General features: G+C 41.0%; 1 protein-coding gene across 1 annotated transcript in view; it reads left to right on the top strand.

The window, feature by feature from the left end:
• jade2 (jade family PHD finger 2) overlaps nucleotides 1-25,000 on the top strand; it is a 233,188-nt gene that overhangs the window by 5,762 nt on the left and 202,426 nt on the right. Inside the window, exon 2 of the mRNA XM_030068583.1 lies at nucleotides 22,601-22,664. Within this exon, the coding sequence (XP_029924443.1) occupies nucleotides 22,601-22,664 (64 nt within the window). The remainder of the gene's footprint in view (nucleotides 1-22,600; nucleotides 22,665-25,000) is intronic.

Here is a 25,000-nt window from a genome sequence, read left to right as displayed (position 1 = left end):
AAATTGCTTTACTGTGGATCCAGTGGCTACAGGGGGACTTGAGCCTGTTACAGTCTGTCAGATCATCCTTCATTTGGATAAATGACTTCCTGTCTGATAATACATCAGTCCTTCATTGTGAATGAAGTGTAAGTGGCTGCACAGTTAATTGCATATGGCATTTTCTTGTGATTTTAGCTATTATAGTGGATAATCACAGAATTTGGCTCTATCAAAATATCACATTTTGTTGTTTTCTTCTTTCTGAACACCCATGCAGTAAATAGGTCAAGATTAGGGCTGCACGATTATGGCCAAAATGATAATCATGATTATTTTGATCAATATTGTAATCACGATTATTCATCATGATTATTCATCATGCTAGGGAAAGCATCTGTATTTTTATTGCACTACTTTTAAACAACAATATATGAACAGTTTTCAGTGCAAAATGAAACTTTAAATAAGAATAAATGCTAATAATAAAAAAAAATTACCCAAGAATTTAAAATTTACCAAGGGCTAACTGAATAAATATGCTGTTACAGAGTGCAAACACAAAGTGCAACTCAATGGAAACAATTACAGCTTATACAGAAAAGGCACTGACATTAGGCTTAGGCGTGTCTTTGGGAGGTAGATGGATACGGTGTTGCCTGGTGCAGGGTCGCTGTTATGGTTGCCTGGGTTGCCGCTGGACATGAACGGGGATTTTGTGAAGCAACGTTAGCTTTGGCCTTCATGCATTCCTCATACTTGTGTTTGTGATGTTTTTTTCAGGTGGTTGAACAGATTAGTTGTGTTACCTTGCGGGGCAGACACAACTCTGCTGCACTCTTTACATGTAACGTCTTCTTGTTTAACGTCATCTCCAATTGCTGCCGTACCTTCTTCTTCCGACATGACTCGCTTTCATTAGTCCACCAAGTAAAGGCTGAATTATGCTTCCGCGTAGGAAGAGCGTACGGAGGTTGTGCGAAGCTTACGGGGGTTGTGCGACCGCCGCAGAGCCTTGCCGCGCGCCTCCCAAAAACTGCAACTACGCGGACCCTACGCAGCCCCACAAGAGCTGTGATTGGTCCGCCGAAGTACATCATTTCCGGCATTTCGTTGCAACCGGCATCACAGCCTGTTGCTGTGCCGGCTGGCAGGACCATTTTTAAAACAACTGTTGTGTCTCGACTCGTCGGTTGTGTTTGAAAACTTTGGAGAGTGCTGGATCTCGCGGAAGAACGCCTGGCCGAGGAGGTGCGCAAGTACCCGCACCTATACGACTCGTCCTCTCGCCATTACAAAGACGTACAGAAGACCAGCGACCATACGTCACAGGGTGGTGGGCGGAGGATTGCTCAGTGTGTTTTGCAGAGGTATGTTGGACAAACGCGCTGCGTAGGAAATGCGTGCTTCGCACAACCCCCGTACGCTCTTCCTACACGGAAGCATAATTCAGCCTTAACTTGAGGCTGCTGCAGCAGGGCGCGCTCGCTTGTTATTTAGGCAGCATAATGAAGCCTTAACCATGCATTCGCCCCCTGGTGGTTGGCTGACTACTGGCTGAGAAAGTGCTTGATTAGATATGCAGCAGAGCCCGCATTTTAAATGTAAATAAAGCCAACGATCAGGCTCATTTAATCGTGGCAGCCAAAATCGTGATCACGATTAAAATTCGATTAATTGTGCAGCCCTAGTCAAGATGTTGATGCAAAAAACACAATAAACATTTGCACACCAGCCACATAATCTCATAATACTCAGTGTTATCAGGGTGTGTTTAATGATAGTCACACAGTCCTCGGTGTTATCTGTCTGTAATAAAGCAATAGATTGTTAGCGTAGCCACTTTCAATTTCACATTTGTGTGGACTTTGTACAGATCCCAGGTTAGGAAATCCTGCTGGAATAGGTGTTGAATTGTTTTATATGCCAGGCTTTGTTGAAGTAACACAGCTCAATTTAATAGACTTTAATTGAGTATGAGGTTCAGCAAGGTGCATCAACATAGTGTTGTGAACATGTTTGCACGTTGTTAGTATGTTATTAACTTGTTAATTTTTTTAAGGTAAATATGATGTGCAATGCACAAACAACCTGTTGGCAGCATGTAATTTCAGATGTCAATTTCACTCTGATGATTACCCTCTGCGAGCAGCAGCAAACATGTACTCAAGTACATTAATGCATTTGAAAATGCCTTGTTTGATGCTTGCAGTTAGTCTCTTCCTTGAGGTCCATGCTTCAGTTTGGCTTACATCCAGTCAACCAAGCTGCACTTGTTTCAATAAAATGCCACCTTTTAAAGCTGTTTCACTATGGCTCCCCCACTGGAGTGCATTAATGGAAGGGGATAACAGCTAAAACATTTATTTTACATCCCTATAAACCTTTTATTTTACAGAATTTGATGTCTTTTATGAACCAGAAAATTGACTTTGATTCCTGAGATCATCATAGTGAGCTCTGCTATCTAAATAAATCAACCAAGACCAACTCTTGAGCTTTGATTTGACTACATGTATTTGCTTTTATATTGTTGTGTATTATGTCATCATGGCTCATTCTCTGCAGACATTTATGCTGAAGCTTAAGGTTGCAGGACTTGTTATGTGTCTGGCTGTGCATTAAAATAGACCAAATATGGCGGTATATGGGAATACATCAGGGATCTGTTCTGTTTTCTCAAATATGATGTGATTATTACTATATTTTTGAATTCATTTTTCCAGGCCCAAATAAGGGATTCTAGATCATTGCCTCTATTTCAGTCAAAAATGAATAGGGCTATAAAATGACTACTTTTAACTACGTGAAACGCTAATATTGCTATCAAAACTTTTATTATCATTATTATTATTTATTATGCATTCCTTAAAAATATTTTTCCGGTGGATTCCTATGGATTTGAGGCCACAGTAAAATAAGACAAATAAAACCACTGCAAGCCATACTTAGCTTAACAATCCACCATTTTGCTGGTTTATGATGGGTATTTGAACGTAATACGGATAATGCAATGGCTTCACCAAACTGAGTAATGAATTAATATCTCTAATAATACCATCATGTTGTTTCTACTGACATTATTTCACCCATTTTAAGAACAGGATTATTAGCAAATGAAATGAAAAAAGCGGGGAGGGAGAGAGAGAGTTAGTATAGGATGTTTTGGAGAGAGAGCACGTTTACATGCATACCATATTCCTGTATTTTTTGGAATATCCTCAATATTCCAGTTGTGCACAAGTCATGTAAACATGTGCAGAACCCGATTAAGGTCATATTCCGGTTGGAGAGAATTCAGAATCAGACCCCTGGCATATGCCTGTTCTAACCAGAATATTGTGCCATGTAAACACCTTAATCGGAAAATGACCCTTACCGAAATATTCGGTTACGTCTGCGCATGCTTGATTCACAATGAATCCTGGGGCATCTCTGTTGCTATGGTTACTGCAAGTGGGGACAACGACATGGCGAACAGCATGGCGAAAAGCAGCAAGAGCCAGCATTTTTGGAGTGAGGAGGAGACTGCAGGTTGCCTTCAGCTAATGAAAAACTTAAATATCATGGAGTATATTGATGGGAGAAAACACAGAAATAGCGACAGAAGAAAAAGAAGACTTCTTCTTCTGTATTTCCGGCAGACCAGACGCCTATACGTGTACTGCTGCCCCTGCGGCTTAGTGTTGCATTACATAAGAGCGTGGAATACGCCGAAACACGGAAATATGCCAAGTAACATGTAAATGGAATATTCCAGTTGCTGCAGCGCATATAAACACCTTATTTGGAAAATGACCTTAACCAGAATATTGACCCGAATCGGAATATGGTGTGCATGTAAACGTAGTCACTGTGTGTGTGTCTGTGATTGTGTGTGTGTGTGCTGCGGTCAGAAAACAACATAGAGAAACAATATGTCAAACCTGATCAGAAGACAAGGTTGCACTTCAACACAGTGATTCCCAGTGGAGTGCTAACCCAAAGTCCAATATTCCAAAAATGAAAAGGTAACACATCCCAAATTGTCAAGTGAAGGAGGACAAAATAGTCACGGCACTGTACTGCTGCAATATGTTAATTAATGTTTTCTTAGCTGACATTGCTGTAGAGCTCACCTGCTTAAAACTTCCACTTTGGAGGCTTGTAGAGTTATTGTGAGAAACTCGGAAGAGGCAGTCAGATGGAGGTGGGAGCAATGATCTTGAAGAAGTCATAAAAAGCATTACATGTAGTTCTGTAGTGCTCGACCAAATGCAAACACCTATTTGACCAGTCAGAGATGGATGATTGGGGGGGGTAGGGGGGTGGGATCAGGGAAGGTAGGTGGTGAAAGGAGGGAAGGTATTGAGGGATGAGGAGGTGGAGGTGGAGGGAGGTTGGATGGATAAATGGGGAGGAGGGGTCGGTGGGAGTGAAGGGCAGAGCTTCTGTCCTCCATCTCTCTGTCCTTTCATTCCTCCTTCACTCCCTTCCAGGGGCTAATGAACTCCTGATGGCAGTGGAGACGGGAGCAATGGATCAATCTTCTATCTGTCTTTTTCTCTCTCTTTCTCCCTTCTTCCTCCCACCTGTCCTCTCTCTCTCTCTCTCTCTCTCTCTCTCTCTCTCTCTCTCTCTCTCTCTCTCTCTCTCTCTCCCTCTCTCGCTCACTCTATCTCTCTCCCCCTCTGGGTTTTTGGCAGGACTTCAGCCTGCCTGGCTCCGACTCTCCTCCTTCATTGTTTGTCAGCAGATTTCAAGAGAGGGAGCGAGAGGCTTAGTTAGAAAATTATTTGGACCTCAGCCTCTTCTTCTTTTTTTTTTCCAAATTCATTTCTTCTCTCTCCGTCTTTCTCTCCCTCTCCCTCCCATAATGCAGCGGCAGCAGCAGGAGCAGTGGCAGCATCAATAAATATTGTGTTAATGTTCTGGTGGCTGGAGCCAGCAAGGTGATAAAGGAAATCTATTTGATTTCTGTGGCTCGTTTGTTTGGCCCGACGCCTCCGCGCGTGTGTGAGTGTGTGTGTGTGAGTGTGTGATTGTGATTTGTGTGAGTGTGTGTGTGTGTGTGTGTGTGTGGGCAGAGCTGAGGGCACAGAGTTCATTTTGTCTTTCTTTCTCCTTCCTTCTCTGTTGTTTGTTCCTTTTCTTTTTTTCCTTTATTCATTCATTCATTATTTCCTTCCTTCCTTCCCTTTTCTTTGAGTCCTTCCCTCCAGCCATCTAGTTTGTTCATTCCTTCACTCATTCATTCATTAGTCAGTTTGGTCATTTGTTTCTTGTCTAGATTCTTTCCTTCGTGTCTTCTTTCCCTCCTTCATTTTTTCTTTCTTTCTTCCTTATCTTTAATTTTTAATGTAAAAACATTTTGGACATTTCAGTTTCATTATATGTCACTAGTTGCCTGTTTAATGGTATCAAACACTGCAGGCATTCTGAATAGAAAGGCAAAGATAAGTGAATGAGGGAAAGATGTGTTTAAGACGTAAATAAGCCATTCCTTGTCAGCTGTATAAACTTTCTAGCTGTATAAACTACCAATTCATTTATGGACAAAGCTAAGTTCAGAGCTCAATGTTTCACAACCTCAGCAGGCGTCTTCACCATAGTAACAGTCACTGAGGCTCATGGTTACTGTAGTATTTAATGCCTTCAGTTTTTTGATCAAAATTCATAATAGGAATACACGCATCGTCACACATCGCCATTGCAGTATCTGCAACATAAATGCCAGTATGATTTTTTTTTTTCCCACATATCATTCAGCCCTCATGTGACCAGGCCCATTTCTTGCAAGTGATGGACAGTCAGGTCAGTCAGTATATGAATGGTAGCATGAAAAACATTTGTCAAGTTACTAATAAGCAGCATGTCCTTCATAACCTCCTGCTTAAATAAACTGCCTGTGGGAAAACGCTTTGGGGAAAACAGTCTCTTACGTCCTTCAGCTTGTTAGCTTCGTTAGTGTTCCTCATCAGAACCATGCTACAGCTAGCAGGGAGCGATTTTTCCTTTTACTTCACACTTCACTCAAGGTGCCTTTGGTCCTCAGAGAGCAATACCGGGAAGCTAATTCACTTTACGCCGACACAGTCTTCTGTATGTGACATGAAAAGTGAGCTTGCTTCCATCCAGCGGATCCCCACGGCGGATCCCCACGGCGTCTTCAGCAGGGGGCCGCAGGGGAGAGGGCTGATGGGAATGGTGATGGTGGTATCAGCATCACAGAGTGACTCATCACTGCTCTTAAGTGGCCGTGAGCCTTCCAGTCAGTCAGGAGATGTTGAGGTGTGTGTGTGTGTGTGTGTGTGTGTGTGTGTGTGAGTGAGTGAGATTAGTGCTGTAGGTGCTGGCTGAGCAGTGGAGTGTACATATCACTGATTGTGCAAAATATTAGGCACTTTCACTCTTTTAATGATGAAATGAGTCCAGGTAAAATCCATTATCCCTCACTGATTGCCCTATTAAAAATAGAACAGTCACAAATGAGGAGATGTAGATAAAGACTCCACATTTCCTTGTTTTAAAGAAAAGCAAATGAGTTAGAGAAAGTTTCTTATGTTTGGAGAGAACTGAGAGGTTATCAGGATGATGTCTGCAATGCTTTGTATATTTGGTAATGGCCTTGTAGTATTTATTTATTTATTTATTTTAGACAAAATTCATGTTAGTTTTAGATGAATGGTAGTAGGGCAGGGTGATATATTGATGTTTTATCTATCTTTATGAGACTAGATATCTGATTTTGGATGAATTAATTTAGTGACATGTCATAACGTGTCCTGATTTGCAATTTTCTGAACTCGCTGGACTCTTCTAGCTGGTCTGTTATTTGCCTCTGTCTGCTTGGTCATCATATCCACATTACTAACGTTTGTTTGTTAGAAATCTCCCAATAGTCATTCCTACCGTATCATTACAATTAGGGATGCACAGTATTGGATTTTTTGACAATATCTGATATGTCGATATTTTCCAACTCTTTTGGCTGGTAGCTGATGCCGATACTGATATATACACATATTTTTTTTTAGCACCAAAATGCAGAGAACATTAAATCTCCTCTGCAGTGGAAAGAATTTCTACTCTTAACATGATGGGCCCACTGGCAGATGCAGACGTACAAGACAATACAATCCTACTTAAACAGGCTTTCATGATGCTCTCCTTGAGATAATCCTGACAATAGCCATAACTGGGGCAAATTTCATCTATTTCACATATTGGCATGTCATATTGGTAGAAATTTTCATTTAAGGCTGATACGATGTCTCCTTTTAAGGCCAAATATTGGCTGATACCGATGACATGCTGACATTATTGTGCACTCCTAGTTACATTATCAGCCTTTGGTCAAAGATATTGTAAAATCCAATTTGTCTGTGTAGCCCATCCCTAGATGGTGGCATCAGTAGAAAACAGGGCTTAGACTAAAATAATAGGCTAATCATGGTTATTTTGCTAGAAAATGGGCCCACAGTTATCAATACCAGTAGTTGGAGATGCCTCTGCTCCTCTCTTGTGGGGTCCCCCAGGGATCCAGTCTTGGTCCACTATTATTCACAATTTACATGCTAACCTTTGGGCAAATCATACGTACATATGATATCAATTTCAATTGCTACATGGATGACACCCAGCTATATGTCCATTAAAACTTGGCACTACCGCTGTTTCATGTGTCATGTCCTGTCTCAGGGATATAAAAAATTGGATGTCCAATAATTTTCCGCAGTTAAACAATTCCAAATCAGAGTTTATTATTATCTCCTCCCCCACAGTATTAACTTTATTGCGAAATTCTCCTCTAGTCTGGGTGCCTTAACTAATTATGTCTGTAAAGAGGCCTGCAACCTAGGATTGATTTTTGACTCAGAGCTGTCTTTTGGTGCTCAAGTGATCAGAGTGCATGAAAAACATTTGTCAGTGATCAGAGAAAAAAAACAAACAGTGAGAAATTGCTAATTCTTTGCTTACTACTGCTGTTGGCATAGCAACTAGTTGTTCTGCTTCACTGGAATAATCAGTCCAGCTGGAGCTTGATTTTGACCAATCAGATTGTTTTGCTCAGACTACCTGTTGCATTGTAAGGGTTCATTAGGCAGGTTTGTTTCCCTTTTTTAATGAGTTTTCCTAGTTCCAGCGAGTTTTCAGCGAGATGCAACGTGATGAAAACCTAAATCTCTATTAAATGATAGAAGCTGTTGTTGCAAAACATCATATGCAGGTATTTTTAAAACTGAACTAAAACTACTGCTGCTCCTGAATTGTCCTGACTAGATATTCAACAGTGTGTTGAAAAGCCGGTTTCTGTGTACTGCATCCATCCACTGAGCAAGACAAAGTGTGTGTGTGTGTGTGTGTGTGTGTGTGTGTGTGTGTGTGCATGCGTGTGCATGTGTGTGCATGCTCGCGCGCGCGTGTTTCCGTCTTGCTTTCATGTCTGACTGTGTGAGTAAATTGGCACGTTCTATTGGTGCACACACCTGTTAGTGCACCCATGATGAGGATGTTTGATGTGTGTGATGTGTGTTAATTTTTGTGTGTGTGTGTGTGTGTGTGTGTGTGTGTGTGTGTGTGTGTGTGTGTGTGTGTGCATGTGCGTTTGAAGCTGTGGCAAAAAACTCAATTCATGGCATCAACATTTTGCACATTGAGACACACACCCAGTCAAAGACATGAACGCACACCCTGACATTTTGATTCTTTCAGCTCATTCATAATAGTTGCTCCCTCTCTCTCTCTCTCTCTCTCTCTCTCTCTCTCTCTCTCTCTCTCTCTCTCTGCCTCTTTTCCAGTCTCTTTATAATTCTTTGTGATTTTTTTCCTTTGTGCTTTTCCTCTGTACCTGTCAAACTCGTCTGTCTGAACCTCTCTGCCTCTTGCCTACTGCCTCTCTAACTGCTCAATCCAAAAATAGCTGTATAAGTGTGTGTGTGTGTGTGTGTGTGTGTGTGTATGTGTGTGTGTAGTAGGGAGTTGATTGAGAGACAGAGGAAAAGAGAGAGGGAGAAAACAGATTAGGACATTTGTGTGTGTGTGTGTGTGTGCACGTGTGTGTGTTTGTGTGTGTGTACTTATTATTACTGTATTGCAGTGCACCACTGTGCAGTCCAGTGGTGCGCATGCACACACACACACACACACACACACACAGAACACATAATACACATACCATCCCACCCTGTTGATTTTTTTTCTACATGAAATACAGAGGAAAGATGAAGAAGAAAAAAAATGCAAATGGGAAGAAAGGGAGGAGGAGGTAAAGGACAAGCAAGGGAGAAGAGAATGGTGTTGGAAGGAGGAGAGAGAGATGACGAGATAGAGTGAGAAAATCAGGGAGTGAAGGAAAGAAAGAAATGAACTTGAAAAAGGAAGGTGAAACAGATGATGGGAACTAGGGATGTTAATGATCAATTGGTTAATTGCCATTAAGAATGTGACCAATTGATATTGATTATTAATCAATGATTGATTTATCATATAGATGTGGATTGTATTTTTTTTTTTCCAGTGATATGGGGTCATCTCTATTCTTGCATTGATCCATTAAAGGTAGAGTTACAGGAGACACGTGTCCACCCTGTGAATAAAAGAAAGCTTTGATAGAAAAAACACATTTAGTGTTTATTTTATATTTTTTATATTTTAATAGGTTAATTGGGTGTTAAAAAATACAAATACAAAAAAACAACAACAAAAAAAAATAAAATACAGTGTGCACCTTATCAATAAAATTTTGTTATTGTCTTCACTGGGTGTAGAAAGCATGATAAAAATGTGAGAATCTGAAGTCTTTTCTATAAGACAGTAATTGGTTGATTTCTCCTGAATCAGACCAGCAGTGCTGCTGGGGTTGAAGTTTCTTTCACACGTTAAGAGTGGAACAACCCAATCTGAACACGACCTCAGTTTTTATTCCTCCAGCCCCTATTCCACCCAGCTGGAATGGATGACTTTACAAAATGCAGACCCTAAAACTCCATTTTATCACAGTTAATGATTTTAGGGACTCTCAAATCTTGGACAGTGAAGATAGCACTCAAGAATAATGGTAAATAAGATAATCCACATTTAACTGTTTTTTCCCTTTAATGGCTCATACTAATCAGTTAATAAAATGTCCAAAAATATTCAGCCCTAATCGGAAGAAAAGTGAGAAATAGAAGCAGGGAGATTGAATTTGAGAAAGACCAAAACACAGAAAGGAAGAAAAGAAGGAGGGAGGAAAGAGAAAGAAAGATAGAAAGTGAGAGATGGAGGAAGAAAGAGGCTTTATGGTTCCCTGTTCGTTGCCCAAGGCTTTTTCAGACAAAGGTCTCGGCTTCTCTGGCAAACACTTCTAACCCTGTTCAATCAGCACACACACACACACACACACACACACAGACACACACATTCACGCACACACACACACACACACACACTGATAAATGGACACACAAACAAACAGACGCTCACACACAATAAATACACTGATAGAGATACACACACACACGTACACACACACAAACGCAGGCGCCTCAGAGAGATGGCTTGTTATGAAGCAATTTATATGCAGGGATTCTTTATCAAACTGACTGACCTATGGCTCCTCGAAGAGCTTGCGGCGCTGCCCAGCTGGTGTGTGTGTGTGTGTGTGTGTCCTGGCTGATGGTTTTCAGACTCCTCATGGGCAAACAACATCACTTCCACAGATTGCAGGTCTAGATGCTCTTGTCATTTTGATGTGTCTCTGTGTGTTTGTCGTCATCTGCGCCATTCACATTGAAAAAGTGAAGTAGAAAAAAACAACAAAAAAAAACACAACGCAAAATTTTTTGCAAAAAACCAACAAACTGGCTAATCGATCAGTGCATTCCTGTGCGTGTGTGTGTGTGTGTGTGTGTGTGTGTGTGTGTGTGTGTGTGTGTGTGTGTGTGTGTGTGTGTGTGTGTGTGTGTGTGTGTGTGTGTGTGTGCACATGTGCATGTGCATGCCCAGATGTTCCAGCAGTCAGTTGATGTCCCTTCATTGTTGATGGATTTGTCTGGTCCTCCTGACAGCCTGACTGCCTTCCTATCTAGAGGTAGTGCTCTGGATGTGTGTGTGCGCGCGCGCGTGTGTGTGCATGCGTGCGTATGTGCGTGCTGCCTGCTGGGCATCTGCAGCTCAAGTCTCTTAATAATAGATCATCATCATGGTGACTGTTGTTGTGCGCTGACCTTAAGTGCTGCAAAGTGCTGCAAAAAGCCAGCGAGCCACTTGTGTGTTGTTACTGAAGTGAATGCACTGTCATCTATATGGCTGCTGACAGAGATACAGACAGACAGACAGAGAGAAAGAGAGACAGGCAGCTAAACAGAGAGATGACATACTTGCAGACAGACAAACAGATGGCAAGCAAATGGGTAGATGGGCAGAAAGGCAAAGAGTCAAGCAGTCAGACAGACAGAAAGACAGATGGGAAGCTTACAGGCAGACAGACAGATGGACAGAGTGACAAATGGGAGGCACAGAGTCAGACAGATTTGGAAGCCAGAAGACAGACAGACAGAGAGAGAGACAGACAGAGAGACAAAAACCAGACTTACTAACATCCTGCCCTCTTCCTTTAGCCAGACTATAATGGAAAGAAGGACTATGCTATCTTTAAAGTCTATACATGCATTGATATCACTTTTTCAATACTGAGTACAAAACTTTTTTTTTAAGATTTTTTTTTTTTTTTTTTTTTTTTGCGTTTCTGCTTTATAGTCACAGTAAAGAGAGTCAGGAAAGCCAGGTGAGAGAGAGGGGATGATCTGAGATTTGAGATCAGGACTCAACCTTAACAAGTGGTACATGCTCATATTTGGTGAGCTACCAAAGCACCCCAGGTATGAAACTGTTAAGTGGTGACCAATACTGAGGACCAGTCCGATCCTTTACTTTAACTGAACAATGTAGCTTGGACCATTTGGTTGGGGTCACTGGACAAAATAATTGATATAAAATCCCTCTTTTTCTGCACCATTTTGGGAAATACAAGCTTGGGTGTGCCAAAAATATAGAAAATCGACGCTTTTATCTCTGACATGTTTCGTAGGGCTTTTGGTGTCAGACATTGGTCTTGGGTAAAATCTGTGATACCAGTCCTCTGTTTTAGCCGTATTGTTGTCAGAGCCGTATCTGCATTACAGCGGATAGCAGTATCAGTATCAGTGCATCAGTCTTAAAGTCATAATCTAAGATACTCTCACATAGGTGTCTGTTATTTAACTCTGTGTAACTCACAGTGATCCAATTTATAGCCGCTTCTTGAAAAAAAATTACATTGCAATTTCTGAACACCTGGGGTCTGATAGGTCTTTCCCAGTAAAAATCCCTCAGATGCACAGGAAGTGGTGTATTTTAAGTTTTTTGGCAGCGGCTATATGTTTGGGACAAACAGAAGAAGAATTGGATAGATAGCATGAACTGAACCTGGTTTGTTTTTTGCGCTGCTCAGATTATCAGTAGTGGAAACTAAGGATGCAATCACACCTATGGTTTCTTTCCTTGGTCTTCCCATAGTGGGGAAGGTTTACTTTGTTTTATTTTTGTATTTGGTTCTATTAGGTTCATGCTTAGCACCAGGGCTGAACAAAAGTAACATGGACTCACAAAAAGTTTGTTTTCTACATAGAGTTTGAGAAACGTATGTAGTGCGAAAGACAAAGTTGATCTGATTTGAGTCTGTGTAATCGACCTTTTGTAGTATTCATACACATTAAGACCACAGAAGAAAAACTTTTAATTTGTAGATCAGTTCACACTATGCTTTGCCTTTGGAATTTTAATTTATTCCAGATAGGGAAAGAAATTTAATAAATTCTTGGGACAATCATAGAATATTATGGAATTTGTTGGCCTCAATTGAATAAAAAACAAGTAAGTAGTTATTTAGGAAATCTGATATTCAGTGATGGGTATTCAGCAATTTTTCGAGGAGAAAAAAAAACTTGTTTATATTGATCCTGGAAATTCGACATTTTAGCCATGGGAGAGTCAGGGAATCTTATATTTGATATAGAGTGGGGACCCTGCTATTTGTTTTGACCTGAGGTCAAATGGCATCATTCTTACATGAACCAATGAACTGAATTAAAGGAGAAAACACTCAAGAACTCAAATAAAGAATCGTGAGCTGGCTTGGTGTGAACGCGCCCTTAGACAGTGATAAACGATTAGACACGATTAGCTGTGCAGCAGTAACAGCTGCTCTCACACTCAACACTCCACACTAGATTTCCTCGCAGGCGCTCACCCTGCTTTAATAGCACAAGAGTTTATTTCAGATCCTGTGAATTGGTAAAATAGCTGACACGATTCCCTCCCTGGACTACAGTGTGGACTAGTTAGGTGTCCAGATAGCCACTGTTTTCTCAGCACAGTTAGTGAACAGTCCTCTGTACTCGCACAGTCAGACACAGGGCTCTCCTCAGTGTCATAGTCAGCCAATTAATTAGCTCTCCAGGCGATTCGGCTGTCCCAGCATGCAGTAGTTTCACTTCTCACTGTTTGTCCTGTTGCACATGTTTTGCTCTGACACTAAACTAGGCACTGAGGTCACGTCCACATTAAGCTGGGTAAATGCAAAAATGCCGTTTTGGTCTTCCATCCACATTAAGCCACACCAGTGCTTTCACACTGTTTCAGACTGTTTTCCAAAAGTCCACAATCCATACCAAAATGCTGACAGCGCTTCCTCTCTACAATGCAAAGGCATTCATTTGATCACAGCACCATCTTATGTAATAGTTTTCAGAAAGCTCCGTTTTCCCCATCCACATGGAAATGCCAGGCTGGTGTTTTTTAGATTTACACACCCTTGAGACTGCTGTATTCTCAAACTTACCCAGCTAAGTGTGGATGGGGCCCAAGAATGGGGCTCACATCGACCAGCGTTCAAATGTGGTATCTTTTCAAGTGTAGCTTAAATAATCTAAACAAGACTGGGCTGTACTAGCAGACAAGTGCAACTATGCTGACTATCCACAATTAAATCTAAGCTAAACTGGATTTAACTGAACTTTTCACAATGACAGCTGAATTATGCTGCCATACTTTCTGTTACATTAGTATTCGTTCTGAATTGTGACGCTAACCGCCTGAAACATTCTGCATATTCTATGTAGAAACAATGGCACAAATGGCAGTATTGGTATTGAAGTACTCTCTAACATATTAGCAACCTGCTGTATATATGTGTAATGAGCTATGCAGGATTTTTGAAAGCATCTCATAGAAGAGATGAAAGTCAAACTGCATGTGAATAACAGAACTAATTGTATGATTGTAATTTGCTTGTCATAGTTATTCAGGGAAGTAGCTATACAATGGGATAAACAAAGTTTTGGGGTAAATAACTGCTGACTTCCACTTCATTTTTACTTGAAATTAGTGGTACTGATTTATGTTAGGATTTGGACCAAATTTGAGACAATGTATTTCTAAACAAACAGTTCATCTTGAATGCAGAAAAGATGTTTTCCCACTCACCCCTAGTGCACTTTATCCATACAGGTAGTTTCTGAGTGATTTGGTGAGGTTTCCAATCTGCTTCTCCCTTCTCCCCTCAGCCCAGTATAATGGAGTTAGGTGGGTCTTTTGTGGAGCTCAAACCCCCAAAATTTATATGTGAAAAACACAGCAGCAGCAGCTTTTTCTAAAAGCAATGACAGGGATAACTGCCATAATCCATACCACTTTGGTGACTTTTTTATTGTGAGATATTTCCCGCTTAATAACATGGGCAACCTATATCTATCCACCCCCAAGTGTGAATTCGGGGTGGATAGATACAGTTTGCAGGTGTTTTTGGGCAGCTGTAGTTTAGATGTGAGTACCACTGTTAATGTGTGAAATTAAACTAAAGTGGATATAACAAGACAGCGAATTGCAGTTAGCACTGTGTGTGCACTGAAGCCTTATGGGAAACAGAGTGAGAGTTGCCTCTCTATCAATCACAGTGATCGACTCCATATCCTGCTGCTTTAGTCACCAGCCATGCTCATGGCCTTTTCCTCTGTGTCTGTGTATGTGTATGTGAGTGTGCGCGTGCATGTGCACGTGCTTTACGGCGTCTGGCTGCCATTCCCAGTGGCTGATGTGAGTGATGCGTGAAAAAGAGGCCAGAGCCCAGTCACATAGCTCTGTAATGTAACCCAGCTTGGCCACAGAGCAGTGGATGCTATGCCAACTATTGCTGTGCATGTGTATGTCTGTGTGTGTCTGTGTTTGCGTACATGTGCTGTATGTATGTGTCTGCATGCTTGATCTTCTATTTTTATGTCCCGCCACCATCGTACATAGTATTTGGGACATGATGTTGTCGTGGTGGCGTCTGTCTGTCTGTGTGTACAGACACATTGTTGTGAACAGAAAAACTCAACAACCAAACATGACAGAAACTTCACACTTACACCACAGCCTCCCCCTATACAGCAGATGATCGAATTAGATTTTGGAGCATCATGCTGCATAAATTTGCATGTTAATGTGGAAAAACTGGAAACTATCTTAACCCGTTAATGCTTTAAGATACAGAGATCACATTCATGCCACCCAAGTTATGGGATGCAAGTGTGTTGATTTTCTAATTTATGCATTAACTAGCTTAATTAACATGCTTGTTAGCTGGTTATGTTTAATAAATGAGTGATAATAGTGGGATGTTGTTACATATGTGCATATGCTTATGTCTGTAAATACTGCGTGTTTATGTGTGCGTGTGCATGTAAGTGTTTATGCATGTATGTTTGCTTGTCTTTATCTCATTTGTCTGTGTTGGATGTGAGCTTGTTTGAGTGACTTTTGGGGAGTTGAGCAGAGTACTTTTTTTCTAACTCCATAATGTGCTTCATGCCATATGACCCCAAATAGAAAGACTCATGCCAAATAGTTGAAATGAACAGTATGCGAAGACTTATGTTTACAGTGCTCATTCTGGTGTAATATCTACTGAGTTTAGTGGTGGTAGATCCTAACTGTTGCTCATCCTGCTTGGAACTTAACGATAAGATGTGATAAAGTACAGTAAGGTATAATGATACATATTACAAATACATATGAGTTGATGCATGTGTTTCGGTCATTTTGTTTCCATCTGTCATTAAAGCATTTTCTAGAAATCACCTGTTCGGATGGGACCGTCATGTTGTTTTTTTTTTTTGGGGAAGATTTTAGACTGTAGCTGGTGCTCTTTTCTTTGGGTGTTCAGCCATGGTGGCTGTCATCGCTCATGCTAACTAGCCAGATTTTCTGTTTATTTATTCCAAACAAATCAGAAACTTAGAACGCATCACTTCCTGTAAAACAGAGGAGTTTTTTTTTTCAGGGAAACACCTGCTTGTTCAGTGCAGCAAATGTAAAATATTTCATGAACAGGTATATAGGCACAATCACTTTTGTGGTATATCAGCCAGTAATACAGTGTGGCAAAAATGGACATTTATTTATATGAAAATTTCATGGCTTGATCTTTTAAAATAAAAGATAATAAAAAGTAACTCTATGCGCTGGTATCCAGGCTCGTGAGATGGGAACAGCATTCCTGCTCCATCTGTTATAGCCGTTTGGCAAGACAGCAGACAGACTGTCACACACTTCTCTCTCTCTCTCTCTCTCTCTCCCCCCCCCCGGATCTCTCGCTCTGTCTTTTTGTGTCTGTCTTGGTTTTACGTTGAGGAAATATCTCAATGCAGACCTGGAATTTGGTTCACTGGGCTGACTGAGATGGAGTTGTACATCCGTGAGTCACTCTGTCTCTCTTTCTCTTTCTTTCACTCACTCCATCTCTCTAGAGAACGAGAAATATCTCAATCTAGACCTGGGCTCTGGTTCACTGGACTGATTGAGATGGGGGTTTGTGTGTGTGTGTGTGTGTGTGTGTGTGTGTGTGTGTGTGTGTGTGTGTGTGTGTGTGTGTGTGTAAGGGAGAGATACAGAGATAGAGGAGAGTGGAAGAGAAGGGCTTAGAGAGAGAGGTAGAGATGAGAAAGGATGAAAGTGAGAGACAGAAGGAGAGAGGAGAAGAAGACAGGATGGAAAAAGGGATAATGGTGGGGAGAGTAAGAGTTAGTGAGAGAGAGAGACAGTGAGACTGAATGAAGGAGAGAGAGAGATGCACTCTGAGGCTTTTCTTGGCAGTTGCAGAGCTGTCAATCTGACTCCTGCCCACAGTGATCCTGCTCAGATGAGAAGAGAGGGGGATGTTAAGGAGATACTGTGACATTTCCAATTACTGTCTGTTCTTTCACTTTAACAGGCCAGCAGTTCCCACTTAAATATATTCAGAACTAGTGGGCTGCCACTAGGACACGAGACAATAGCCATCCCACCATGGCCACCGCAGCAGCAGCAAAACTGCCAGCATTGCAAGAGAAAATGTGCAATATTGAGAAAATCATTATAATTTGGTTAAAATTTCCCCATCTGAATAAGCATACAATCCAACAAGTGTAGGCCTTGTGCTCAGAAGTTGTACTTTTTACGATAATGAACACAACAGCAACTGACATGGGACCAAAACCAAAATAAGTCCCAACCACTGCTGCACAAAAAAAAAAAAAAAAAATTACAATACAGGCCAAAACACTGAGGACTGTCTTCACACAGCAGGGAATGAGTTTCTAGAGTTTCGCACTTAACCAATAAACGGCTGGTTAGCATTGTCAGCAGTCTTAATGGAAACCAAATGTCAGCAACTAGCCACAAGCTAAGTGATGTCAGTGTAACTGGAGTGTTGAAGTCACCCCCCCCCCCCATTGTAAAGAAAAATGTCTGGCACTGTGAAATGCTGCATTCCAAACAGAGAAAGATTTAAATAATAATAAAAATAATTTACTCTAAAATAAATTTATTTTATAAAGAATTTACAGAGTAAAATGAAAATAATTAATGATAGCCTGCGCTGTTTGAAGGCTCCCAGCTGACCTGAGGCGTCGCTGAACAAAATTGTGATACTTTTGGAGATAAACACTTAAAATGCATAATAGAACATTCGATATTAGTTCATTTTTTTAAATGATATAATCTTTTCATTCTCTATAAAGGCAGTTGAACCAGTCGTGGTAAATGAGTTATTAGCAGAAATTAGTATCGTTAGCAAAGTTGTTTTTGAAGCATTGTTAGCATAGTTGTTATCTTAGTGCAGTTTCATGAGAATGAAAAATACATATGAGAAGTCGGAGACACCTCTTACATAATATGAAATAAAGGTGGTTAAGAGTAGATCTAGAAACTTGAAAAACGAGAGCACAGGACTAGCATAGCTGACAGCTGCTAGCAGATGCTGCCTCCCTTATCTGGCTGGATGTTGGAGCTGTTTGGGAGCACTGAAGGACTCTCCATTCATGACAAATGGGAAATGCTTTCTTATAAACCTGATCTAGCCTTTTAAAACAGTGCAAGAGCAGCTTATATCTCATGGAATAAATCAAAAGTGTGACGTTGATGGATGGAGCTCAGCACAGTTAAACTAATCATGAAAAATAACACTGCACAGCTGGACCTACAGGTACTTGCCAAAATGTTGGAGACACCTGGGTAAATATTTCTGGCTAAACGTTTTAAATAGTCTTTTGTTATGCTCATTCAGCAGGCCCGCTGGTTAAAATCACAAACGTTGAGCTCTGAAAATTGACGTTCTCCTGCATTTATGGGCCATGTTTGGTTAACCCCGCACCATGTCCACACCACAAATAATCCCTGTTGTTGCAGTGGCTTGTAATGACAGCAGTGCACCTAATTTAGAAGGTTTATGTAATGACCAGATCCTCAGACATTTTTAGATGACAGTTTTTCTGAATGTTCACATTTTCCTTTAGGCCATCAGAACAAAAACAAAAAAATATTTTACTGAGCAGCTTAAAAAAAGAACCTGTCTAAGTGGGGTTTAAGTGGGTCGCCCGAGAGTTTAATAGGCGAGGGGAAGCCCTGATAGATATAGACGTGAAGTGAAGTCAGACAGACACAGCTAGAGGAAGTCAATGATGTACTTAACCACTCTCTTCTTCCTTTAAGGCAGGGAGACGAGAGAGAAAGAGACAGATGGAAATAAGTGGAAGGACCGAGAAAGAAGTGAGAGGAAGTCAATGATGTACTTAACCCTCCTCCTTCGACTCCTAACATCCCTGTTATTGTAAAGCAGGAAAGAAGAGAAGGGGCGAGGGAGAAAGAGGGGAAAAAAGAAGGGGAGAGAAATGGCAAGATGGGGTGGTTTAAAGAAAATGGGCGAGAGAGTGGCGGTGGGAGAAGAAAAATGGAAATGAGCCGGGGGAGCGAGAGAAAAGGAGAAAGAAAGAGAGCGAGGGAACGCTGGTGTTTCTCTGTCAGCAGAAATGTCAGTGTAGTTAAAGTGTGTGCAGGGCAGGCGGGGAGGCCGGGGTACAGGAAGAGCCCCATATAAGAGGGAATAGCCCCGTTTTACGGCCACATAAATCTCCAGTTCCCCCAACCCACACCGAGGGCCGTAACGTGCCTCTTCCTCTGCTCTAGTGGCTCTTGGCTTGGCTGACTCAGTCCAGCAGCAATAAAACTGCTTTTTGACCGACTCTGATAATCTGTCTTATGCTCTCCATCTGATGCTCTCTCTTCTTCTGCCTCTCTGTCTCTTTCAGACCCTCCGTTTCCTCCTCTCTGACACTCCTTTATTTTCTTCATTTCTCTTGACTCTCTTTAAAGCACAGTACGAAACAATTTTTATTTTGTTCAGATGGCATTTTTTGCTGCCTTGATATGATTTTTCCTCTGTCTTTCTTTCTTTCTTTTCTCCGTAAGGAGTTTTGGTTCCTTTGCGGGGGCAATTTTATTGAACTATGAAATAATACAGTTAATGCTGCCATGACTTCAGGCATTTTCAAAAATCTTTTAAAACATGCTGCATTTAGGTGCACCATATCAGCTCGTAAAGTCAGAAATATGGCACATGACCAACTCATGTGATAAGCTAATCCTGAATTCGGTGGGATGTTTAGAAGCTGCTGGACGAATGGCATCCTCAACAGAAAAACATGAACAGTGAACGCTAGGAAGAAATCATGTAGAGCACTGTTTCTCGCTTATTAAAAGGACCATTGTTACAATGATTTACACACATGATCAAAAAAGGCAATTTATTGGGTTTTATTTACTATTGATCTAGTAGATTGTTTTAAAGGTGTCCTCATATCAAGGTGATACAAGTTTCAATTTGATGAGTTGACGAGGACGGTCCGAATGCACCAGCAGTTTATTTCAGCAAGTGATGCTTGATTGTCTCCACCAATCACGGTGAGTCTCATGTGTGCGTCAGGTTAATTAGGAGCCTGGATATGTTATTACAGCTGTCTGTCATTAGTTAATTTTCTTTGAGGGACTGTTTGAAGCCACTGGAAGCGGTGTTGTTACACCTGTTGCACAGATGAAGATCATTGTAATTGGTGGAGAAAATCATCCATCACTTTCTCAGATGAAGTATTTCAGGGAGAGTTTTGAAAATGACTTTGGTCATGAGGTGGTCACTGGGAGCAGGGCTGTAAATTGCACATTGGTAAATAAACCCTCAAGTTTAAATCACAGTACCCGATCGCATAAACAAGGTAACAATCAGACTCTTTCTGGTGCTTCAGGCTGCATACTTCCTCCAATTTCTCACCCATAATGCACTGGAGTGAGTCTCCTGGTTATAGACTCCCAACAATCACCTACAGTGGTCTGTTAAGGACAATAGTCACATTCATGCATAAATATATGACTGATGAAAAAAATAGAACGAGGTTGCTCCCTGCATTTATCTTTAAAAATGCTCTTATCTTGCAATAGGCAGATAAGTTTCTTCTGATTTGAAGGTTGCCAGTGACAATCCCTATTGCCATTGAGCAAGGAACTTCACCAAGGCAGTTCACTCCCAGTCAGAGTTCAGTGGAAGCTGGTTGGTTGTACTGTATGTGTAATGACGTTACCTGTATGAATGTGAAGCAGGTTGCTGCTGGAAATGTGTTAAGTTGACATTCCCTGGATAAATAAATACAGAAAAGCCAGTCGTTAGACAGGATAGACAGATTTTTATTTATTTTCCTGACATCGACACTCTTTAATTCTACTTTGTTCTGTCCTTTTTCTCTCTCTTCTGATGTTCTTGGAGCTCTGCCGTCTCTCTCTTACTGTTTCTTGGCCAAGTCTTTCCCTGTAAAATATCTTCTTATCAATTTATTGACTTTCTACCTCTCGCTCTCGCTCTGTCTCTCAATAGATAATTGAGTCAGACCTGCGTATCTATCCACCAAATTGACGTCCCATAAGCCATCCCTCCTTATCTGTGCTGTCCTCTCTGTCCAGCCTCCCCTCCTCCACATTCATGCTTGATAACAAAAAAAATTGTGGGGAATCAAAAGTATCAATCATCAATCAGTGTGCATATTTTCTGCATTGATCACACACTGCATTGGAAAATTGGTGTAATTTTGCTGTGTTTGTTGTGTTTGAATGGAAGGGTTCACAGATAAGATGTAAATTGCAGGTGTGAAGAAGCCAGTTCACTAAAGCAATTAGGTTTGCATTTTCTAGGTAAAAGGCAAGCAAGTTACCACAAAGTACTGATGTAGAGAATCATATGAGGTGGTGAACTTTTTTGTGCTTTTTTGAGCTTCATAACTCCATTCTTTGTGATTTTCATCTTTTAACATCATCTGCAACATTACATGCTCCTGTGAACTTAGAAAATTCGCTGTTTGGATTATGAAACTCTCTCAAAAACAAGTGCATAACCTAAAAGATGCATGACCATCAAGCTAAAGACTATTTCTTTTAGGTCTCTTAGCTCTTTATTCTAGTTTGTAGGCTACATTTTAGCAATAGGTTGACTTTATGCTACAATTCTGGTAAATATGCATAAAAGTAGTCACAATTATTGTTGTAAATTATTTTTCTAACAACATATAACAATGGTATTACTAAGTAGGATGAAACTGAGATTTCCTGTTTGTTCGCTTTAATTTAAACAGCATTGCATTGCAGCACCACATCATATTATTTGGTCATGGTGTGATCTTATTGAAAGATAATGAACAATAATATTGAATCAGTGCCTAGCACTGCCTTCCATTCTCAAACACACTGTTTGAGTAATTAAGCATACAGACGTCGCCATTGTGGAAGTCCCAGTTTTATAGCATGTCCTCCACCACCAAGAGGAACTGCTGGGGGAAATAAAAATTCAAGTTTTGTACTATTTTAAATAAGAGGAATCTGGTATCTTGCCAGTTGAGAGATGTTTGAGCTTTGGGTCTTCTCCATCACAGCTAAGACAAACATCTGCAGTAGTAGAGCAAAAGGGAGAGGGGAGATGGCTACAACGGCTGCCACTGTTTACAGCATTAATGTCGGATGAATGCATGAAGTGGGATTTCTACAGCGACCACCACACATGCGAAGGAACTGAACAACTGTATCATTGTGAAATGCTAGCGAGTTCGCAGCGCTCATGTCCAATGGCGATCGAGTCAGTTTATTCTGGCAGGGTGCCTGGGGGAAGCTCCAACAGATTGGTGCCATTAACGCATTATTTCATTAACGCGGCTGTTTTCATGGTGAACATCTTCTCATTCTGCTTTTCTCCCTCTCCCACCCCTCCCCCACCCATCCTGTCCAACAGATGGAGAGCGAGAAGAAGAGGAGAAAATACTCCACTAGCAGCAATGACTCGGACACCACTGACAGTAAGTTGGACACGGGGATCTTGGAAGGGGGAGTGTGTAGAGTATATACTGTATATGTGATTGAGGGAGCAGGAAAAGCAGTTTTGTCAGAAAAGTGAGCGTTCCTGTGCTCCTATAGTACAATTACCTGCTTGGTTTCACTCTGCTCCCACAGGGAATTTCTCTTATTCACCCTCTGTATAGACTGTCTTCCTGTCTGCCTGTCCTCTCTCCTCTTCTCATTAAGACTTCTCTCTTTTTCAACACGGCTACGATGAAAAAATAAATAGGTAGGTGTCCACGAAAAGGGGAAGAACGATGGATGGATGCTAGACAGATAAGATGAAGCTGTAATGATCCCTGTGGGGAAATGGGGTTGCTGCCAGCAGCAAGTAGTTATATGATACAGCAGGGAAGAAATTGAATATAAACTTCAGCCAAGAAACATAGCAAATTGGGGTTATATAAGCATACACAACAGCCAATTTAAAAAAAAAAGAAACATGTTGAGAAGGTATGAAGGTGACGCATGGGAGCAAGTATGGATCGCAGTATTATTAAAGTGTGCAAAGTGACAGCAGTTGGACTTAGAGCTGGATGATGTGTGCAAAAATAATAAAAATGATTATTTTGGTCATTGTATTGGCGATGATTTTGCAGTAAGTATTTGTAGGGATGCACAGTCCATTGGCAGGCTCCTTATGCTGGCTGGTATCAGCTTTAAAGGGCAATATCGAGATTTTGCTTAAAAACACGTGTCTCAAGGCAGGCATGTCTAAAAAGCCTAACCTGTTTTATCCTGCATTTGTACTAGAGCAGTGCAAAGAAATAGCTGCATGTTTGCATATCAAATGTTTAGTTAAGGAGCTGGTTAGAAGTGTTTCCCTGCAATATCTAGACAAGTTTAATGCAATACTTAGAGAAAAGTCTTTGTTTTGGCTTAGTGTCACTATGTTTGTAACTCCAGACAACTGATGCTTGGCCTTCCTTGGGCACTAAATCATCTTCAGCACTCTCAACCCAGCTCAACTTTCTTTGCTCTTTATTGTTGTTAACATTTTCTGCAGAGGAGCAGAGAACTTGCTTTCTGGGTGACGTGAGTGTCATGGCCATTCACATCTGTCAGCTTTGGCTGGGCTGTGTTCATTAAAATAATCAAGACTTGAAAAACTGCCATGATGTGATAATTAAATGGCAATTTCTTTGTTAAATTTGGTTATCACCCAGCTCCAGTAGACCTTATTGAGGCAAAAAGAAATGATTTCAGAATATTTCTGACATGAAAGTGAACGGATAGATGGATGGCAGAATGTGTGGATAGATGCACAGATAGAAAGACGAGGCACAGGCTGGAAGCGTAAGACAGACAGCCTACTGTCACTACAGAGATACAAAGCAGCAGAGAGACAGTCAGACAGACAGGCAGGCATGGACCAGATGTTCCCACCTACATGACGTTTGTCTCCCCATGGCGAACTCATCACTGGCACTGCCAGCTTCTACAGGAGCGTTAGTAAACACTCTCAGGGCAGAGGCACAGAGTTACAGAAGCCTCACTTGTTATAAGCTGATCATCAACTACAAAACATGAAGATGCAGTGAGTTAGGACAGCCAGCAATTTTACCAGTCATTCTTAATGGCTTTTGGCAATCCAGAATTACTAATTGTAGGTATGTTGAGGCATTTAGCAGCGACAAGCAAGGTTATTTGTTTCAGCATTCCTAACAGACTGACAGGCCAGCATCGACAGCAATTTAGATACACCAACAAGCTAACACATTCAGTGTTGTTTAGGGCTTCCACTAATGATTATTTTTATTGTTGATTAATTTGTGGATTATTTTTTGATTAATCAGTTAACCATGTCATCTGCAAAGTGTCAAAAACAGTGACAAGTACTCATGGGAAGTCAGCAGAATACAAAGTGATGTGTTCTTACTGCTTCATTAGTGTGACCAGCAGCCAAAAAATTATAATTATGCATAATTGTACAATGATATGAGCTGAGAGGAAGGAAGCAAATCTCACCATCTTAGTGATCTTAGTGAAGCTGGAATCTGCAAGTATGTGGGGTTTTTACTTGATAAGTTACTAAAACAACTGATTATCTGAGTTACAATGGATTAATTTTCTGTTGATCAACTAATCGATTAATGAGCTAATGGTTTCAAGGTTAATCATGACTGCTGGGTACAAGAGTGGAACCAGATTTGGAATTACCTTGCTGAAGGCCTTCCTGTAATACTGTGTACAGCACAGTGTAAAGCTAATACTGATATGGGCATCATATATCGGACTGAAAAGTGTTTCAGTGTTTGAGAATTATCCTAAAATTGTCCATAAAGCTCTAGGTCTC

The sequence above is a fragment of the Myripristis murdjan genome, chromosome 14, assembly GCF_902150065.1.
Source record: "Myripristis murdjan chromosome 14, fMyrMur1.1, whole genome shotgun sequence".
Classification (NCBI taxonomy): Eukaryota; Metazoa; Chordata; class Actinopteri; order Holocentriformes; family Holocentridae; genus Myripristis; species Myripristis murdjan.
This window is presented reverse-complemented; position numbering and strand designations above follow the sequence as displayed.